The 7,136-nt window shown below is 44.0% G+C and overlaps 1 protein-coding gene across 1 annotated transcript; it reads left to right on the forward strand.

The window, feature by feature from the left end:
• The first annotated feature begins 1,662 nt into the window (after positions 1–1,662).
• Positions 1,663–3,885, forward strand: LOC146369766 (forkhead box C1-A-like). Its single transcript, XM_084910998.1, has one exon. The coding sequence runs from the start codon at positions 1,990–1,992 to the stop codon at positions 3,403–3,405; it is 1,416 nt and encodes a 471-aa protein (XP_084767124.1). The 5' UTR covers positions 1,663–1,989; the 3' UTR covers positions 3,406–3,885.
• The last annotated feature ends 3,251 nt before the right edge of the window (positions 3,886–7,136 follow it).

Here is a 7,136-nt window from a genome sequence, read left to right on the forward strand (position 1 = left end):
CAGTTTTCAAAAGCGAGCTCAGCATAAACATGTCGACATGGGCCTGTTTGTTACACGAGGCCTGTTTATTTTATTAATCCCTGCGCTTTTGTCGGGAGACTTCAGACTTTTGTAAATCGGAAGTTGGTGTGAAGATGTTTGCTCAGGGGTAAACTGAGAGCGTCACTGGTCTTAGGGCAGTTAGTTCACAGAGACGTGAATGATTTTTTTTTTGTTTTGTTTTGCATTTTGCAGTGTTTTCAAGAGATGAGTCTCTGTGCTCTTCAAGGCCTAACATAGAAGCATTATCAAATATTGAGTTTAACTTTTATGTCATCGGGACATAAAAACCGCATATATACAATCACTGTTTATGTTTAATAAAAAAAAAACTGCCCGAGAATTTGCTGACTTTGTCTCCAAATAAGGTTTTTCAAACACTTGTTTGTACTTGGATCACTAAAAGATTTTCGTTTAGGATTCTTTGAGTTTCGTGTCTCCTTCATACAAGCATAGTTTATAAAAAATAAATAAATAAATATTTCAGATAAAGCCACGCGGTGCTCCATGCAGGCCTGCTTTGTTTAATATTATTTTTTATATAAATAAGTTCTTAAGTAAAAATAAACACCTTTTTTCATTTACTAACACCGGTAAAAGCTTGGTTTATAACAGAAAATATGACAGACTTCTCTGTGAAAATTATTATCTACAATACTGAACTTTAAAAACATGAGAGAAATATGAGTTTTGCCTGAAATAGAGCAGTATGGCGGGGAAGTTCGTCTTTCAGCAACAAAACAAACCACATAGTTTAGTTTTTTTAAATCTGATCTTCAATCAAGTTCTTAGTTTGTATGATAAGATTAATAATTTAGATTATTTGAAAAAATATCTAAATAAACAAATGTAAATTTCTAAAGCCTTTAAATTACTTTGAATTCGGCTAACACCTCTCACACTTTTTTATTTTTACCCCCAGCCTCACAGAAATCACCGAGAACTTCCATGGCTCTGTTAACACTCCGTCTAGTGCGAGTGACATTTGGAGGTCTTCATCTTTCAAAAACGTCCCAGCAGCCGCTCGCGCCCTGGGGAACTTCTCCACACCCAGCTGGGCCAAATGATCTTCATTTAGCCTTTAATTAGTTTGTGCACACCGCCCACCGGCGCTGTCGGGGAGGAGCGGGGAGGCATCCACGCTCTTTCATGTCCGCTTGTTTATTCAGAGGCTCAGGCTCATCTGATATCTCACAAAACTGACAGGCCTCAGATCACCGTGCATCGCTGAAGGGATTTAACTGCAGGTTTAATTGTGCACGTTCGCGTTTTTTTTAAAATTTTGGAAATTGATATCAGGCTCGTGTCTGCTATGAGAAAAATTCCTTAAGAATTTGTGGTAACCAAAAAAAACCCTTATTCCGATCAATTATACACAATAAATCCACTTTCTCCATTTTCACCGTGAAGTTATTTTACGAGTCTCAAAATGAAGAATTAATAGAAAATAATAAATAACTCACACTTTGGGCCATTAAATGAATCTTTTGGCACTTTGGGCACACCCTGAAAAGCATTTTAATAATTCCGTGATCTGAACTGAGAAGTCAGGGAAAGAAGTGCGGGGGAGGAGGAGAAGGAGGGGTGGAGGAAAGAGTGGGGGTAGTAACTTTTATCACCGTGCAGCGTTTCCACAGGTTCATTTCGCCGTCCCATTGGATAATGGAGCACACATTCGGATTCGGGGTGGAGCAGTCCGAGCAGCCAAAAGGGAGGAAAAAAATGTGAAGGGTAAAAAAAAAGTTCCTCGTTGTGACTCCTCCAGCCCTCTTAGTTTCCAAATGTTCACTGTAGCAGTGCGTGCTCTCTTCGGTTCACCCTGGCGAGCTGCGGCTTAGAAAAAGGAACTTCCACAGTGAACAGAGCTGCGAGAGAGATCGGAGCGCAAGCTGAAGTTGTGACAGTTTGTGGAGGGAGAGCGCTTTGGGGAGGTTTTACGCATTGCGCAGGATGCAGGCGCGCTATTCCGTCTCCAGTCCCAATTCTTTGGGAGTCGTGCCCTACATCAGCAGCGATCAGAGCTACTACCGGGCCGGTGGGGGATACACGGGAATGCCTGCGGCTATGAGCATGTACTCGCATGCAGCCCACGAGCAGTACCCGGCCAGCATGGCCCGGCCGTACGGACCGTACACTCCTCAGCACCAGCCGAAGGACATGGTGAAACCCCCTTACAGCTACATCGCCCTCATCACCATGGCGATTCAGAACTCGCCAGAGAAGAAGATCACCCTGAACGGGATTTATCAGTTTATCATGGAGAGGTTCCCCTTCTACCGGGACAACAAGCAGGGCTGGCAGAACAGCATACGGCACAACCTGTCCCTCAACGAGTGCTTTGTTAAAGTGCCCCGGGACGACAAGAAGCCCGGTAAGGGCAGCTACTGGACTTTGGACCCCGACTCCTACAACATGTTTGAGAACGGCAGCTTTCTACGGCGCCGGAAGAGGTTCAAAAAGAAGGACGTGCAGAGGGACAAGGACGAGCGGGACAGGCAAAGCAAAGATCCCTCTGTCCGCACGGCGGGCCGGGAGCCCGAGCCGCCCATGCAGGGCTCCCAGCCGGTGCGGATCCAGGATATAAAGACTGAGAATGGGAACTCCACGCCGCCTCAGGCCGCATCCCCGACCCTGGGCGCCGTGCCCAAAATCGAGAGTCCAGATAGCAGAAGCAGCCTGTCAACGGGCAGCCCGCACAGCGTCCCCTCCACCCGGTCACTCAGTATCGAAGGAACCGAGCACCATCACCACGGCCAGGCCCCTGCGCAGGGCTTCAGCGTGGATAACATCATGACCTCCATGCGGGGGTCTCCGCAGGGCGAGCTCTCCCCACCTCACATCGCCTCCTCTCGGACAGGTATCGCCCCTTCACTGTCGCTCAGCTACTCGCCGAACCAGACGTCCGCTTACAGCTCAACGACCTGCAACCAGAACGCCATTTCCACGAGCTCCAACGCCACTTATCACTGCAACATGCAAGCCATGAGTCTATACGCAGGGGATAGATCCTCCAGCGGCCACCTGGCCCCTTCCACCACAGTGGACGAGGCTCTGCCCGATTATTGCATCACCACGACCACCGCGTCCTCACTTGGGCACGGAAACCTGAGCCAGGCGGGCCAGGACGGTCACCACGCGCACCAGGGTCGGCTCGCATCTTGGTATGGGGACCTGAGTCACTTGAGCCCGGGTTACCCGGCGCAGCAGCAGAACTTCCACTCGGTGCGGGAGATGTTCGAGTCCCAGCGGATCGGGCTGAACGGCTCTCCAGTGAACGGGAATAATAGCTGTCAGATGGCCTTCCCGTCCGGACAGTCCATCTACCGCACCTCAGGAGCTTTTGTTTATGACTGCAGCAAGTTCTGAAAGCCAAGCGCATCTTTTAAATTAATAACTCTAATATATAATTTCTCTCTATATTTTTTTGTACTTTTGGTCTTTCATTCACACTCCGAATGGACAAGCGATTCAGAGAGATTTTTTGTCTTTTGTATTTTTTGTGCAGAGCTGTGTAACACCAAAACACGTAAGTTTCCTTCCCTCTCACTTCGAGAATAGTTTCTAAAGATGGCTCAAACCCGGCTGTTACGACTAGACTGTAAATTATAGCCTAATATAGTAATTTATTTTTTAGGAAAAGGGAGTGGTTGGACATTGAGGACCAAACACTTTTTTCCCCTCCGCAGTTTTCTTATTGCTGCATTTTAATTGTCCCAGTTCTTGTATAGAAATAGAGGGACTGTGTAGCCTATACTGACTTATTCTATTCATTTTGTGTTATTTGTTTAAAAAATATTTTGAAGGCATTACATTTTGTTTTGTTTAATAAAGTGCCGTTTATTTGAATTTGAGTGATTTATTAGTAACGCTAGAGCCAAAGTAAGGGGACATTTCTTGAATTCAGAAATAGCTGCACGGTAGTTAAATATATTTGAATTCAAAAATGTATTATAAAGCGCTAAATTCACCTAAACGTTCTGATTTTTTAAAGAGAGAAAGAGAAAGAAATAAACAAAATGAAAGCCCGTTTATGCGTATTAAAGTATTTAAGTGAATACATAAATTTTCCAACTTGAGGGAAAAGCTTTTATAAGTCGGTTGACTTCAGACTGTGGCCCTGCACAGGCGAGCCGAGTTTACCTTTCAAAGTGAAAGCAGCCTAGCAGATGCCATTTTCTTTTTTTAATGCGAGGCTCCAGCCTCACCTGCGCGCTGTATATGTTCAGTCCTGGAGTGTAAACGCCGGCGGTAAATAAATGCACGTGTGGCAGCAGCTCACCAGCGCGGTCTGAACTCACTGAAGGCCTTGTCAGCAAAACAAATCAGTCATTACAAAGTGAGCAGGTTTCCGTCTGACTGCTGTTTGGGAATGATGATGGAAGCTTTTTGGATGCAGTTGTTTTTGGATTTGTCTTCAGAGTTAATTTTGCTGCTGGAGGAGACCCCCGCGTGGGGTGGGGGTGGTGGGGGGTCCTTGTTGATGCACCAGGATGACGGCCTGATGGGTACGATCTGTGACAGAGGGATGTACTGCAGCCAGCTTTGCTTTATTTTTAAATGTTTGTTTGTTTCCTCGAGGCTCGAGATTTACCGCAGCTCTGGCTGATTGAAATATTGCTGCTGTGTCACGTGTTTATTCCAGTAATTCCCCGATGACGTGAGGACCCCCCGCCCCCCTCCTTAAAAAAAGCAACAAAAAAACAAGGTTGCTATTAAAACTTTACAGCGGCCTTTTTAAAATGTCATTCTTATGCGCGTAGGCAGTTTTACACGGAGACACGCATGCTCAGTGTTAACCAAAGTGTTCCCTTTGGTTGCTTTAAAAAAAACCTGACTTTAGAAGAAAAAAAAATATATACATATATCTAAAGTTAGAAAAAATAATCTGGAAAAATATCAGTTACATATAACTTCATGGCGGGAACCCCTTAATCATGCAAAACAATTATATTATTATTCATTATTATTATAATAATCTTATTAGCGAGTACATCCACACAATAATAATAATAATAATAATAATAATAATAATAATAATAATAATAAAAATTATTATTATTTTAATGGAGAATTCTAACCTCTGCAATCATCCAGCTGCAGGGCTTGAAAGCTGAAAACAAGACAGAGTAGTGTGTGTGTGTGTGTGTGTGTTTTAAGTGGCTGGTAGTTGAAGCTTAAACGTGACTGTTAGTTTTCGGCCCGTGTGGATTGGTTTTTAATGAGTCAGTAAAAGTAAAAAAAAAAAAAAAAAAGGAAAGAAAGAAAGAAATCCAGCACGCAAACGCTCCCCAGGGCCAGCAGTCAGATGAGTCAAGCTCATTAAAGCTAACATAAACAATGTGCCGTTTCTCCTCTGCTACAAACCAAGCAGGTGAGGTTAAGACTGCGGTTCAAATGCAATCTGCACTACATACAAATCAAATAAATAAATGTGGAAATAACCACCAGTTGCACGCAGAGCGCAGGCTAATACGAGAAACGCGTTATTCCCCCCAAACAAACGTCTTTGTGATTGATCAGCACTCAAGAGTCAGGAAGGAAAAGCCAGTCACGATGGCGAGTCGTTTTTCATTGCAAGTACAAGACAGGAGGAGGTGATGGAGGTCAGTGGAGAGGATGTCAACAATGCCCTTTAGGGAAGGACGGTGAGCAGCTTGCATTAAAGCCCGTCCCTGCTTTATCTAAAGCAGCTTCACATGCAGTGCACATCGCAGGCTGGCCGTGGCAGCTTCACGGCCTGCAGTGTATCAAACAATAACAAACAGTCAAACTAAAGGGAGTCCCGGAAGAGAAGGGAAGCTTTAGGCGCGCACTGAAGTGCTCACAGAAGCCCCGGTTAAGGAATTATTGTTTAATGCCGCATTCGGGATACTTTAATGTTCACATTAGTATGACTGTAGCCTCGAGGGATCACACGAGCGTAGGTGTAGTTTACGGCCCCGGCTGTCTGCAGATGTTCTACATGGGGAATTCATCCCAGTGTCTGATTAGCGTTGAAGGCCAGATCTTTGCACAAGTGCCGTAGTCACGAGTGGCAAAGCAACCCGATAGCCCACAGCATGCGCCCTAAAGGTTTGGCAGGTATCAGAGCGCTTATGGGGAAACATATGAAGCTCCTGGAAACATGTGGGCGCCCCACACATTTGAAGGGGGCTTTTTAAAAAAAATAATAAAGAGGCTCTATTTTTTACTGACTGTTTCACACAGAAAAAACAAAATAGAATAAAAATTTCTACAGAGTTTAACGCATTTTCGCGGGTGCTATGCATTTTGTTCTAGTTTGAACTTTAATTTCTGAAGGTTGAGCCTGAAATTAAATAGGAACAATTTCCACACTGACACTCGCTGCGCGTTTTGTGTCCAAACTACCAACCAGATTCTCCCATACAGAACTTTTGTATCCACAGCTTAATTTTTTTGTTATTGTTTTTTTTATTTTTAATACTTCAAATTTGCATGTTATATGCATACAAGTTCTGGCAACTGCGGCCATCTCACAGTTACCGACTAAACTGTAAGCCCGTACCCCCCTCACACACTCCTCACCTCTCCTGTGAGAGGTACACACACACACACACAGGTGTGTGTGTGTTCGCGGGAGCAGAGCTAAATCCCCTCGCGCAGGAGCAGTGATTGAAATCGCGTCTGTATGTCCTGCACGAATCTGGCCTCCTGCGTTTTTTCTCGATGTATTATTTTTCTTAAAAGAAGAATAAAGAAAAGCCCATGGTGTCCTAATGACTTTAGTCCTTCGCCCAGTTTTCATATTAAACCAATTAAAGGAGTGAGGATTCACCATTTAGCCTAAAGTGGGCTGAAATCGAGGCTTCAGTGTAAACTGTTTATTTTGCGTCTTGTTTTGTGTCTGCTGTCTGCGTGGATGTTTGGTGAAGGCTCTAGTCACGTAGTTTGCCAGTTTCGCACTATGAATTTTCAGATTTTCTAAAATTCCAGCATTTGTTTTATTTATTTATTTATTTTTTATGTGTATTTAGACTGTTTTAACGCTTTTTAAAATCGTAATATTTTAAGGTGTCTGCACTGTAGACCAGCAGTAATAATAAAGAATGGGATATCTTTTATGTCCTTGATATCTC

Source organism: Perissodus microlepis, chromosome 17 (genome assembly GCF_051167445.1).
Source record: "Perissodus microlepis isolate ML-2025 ecotype Zambia chromosome 17, ASM5116744v1, whole genome shotgun sequence".
Taxonomy (NCBI): domain Eukaryota; kingdom Metazoa; phylum Chordata; class Actinopteri; order Cichliformes; family Cichlidae; genus Perissodus; species Perissodus microlepis.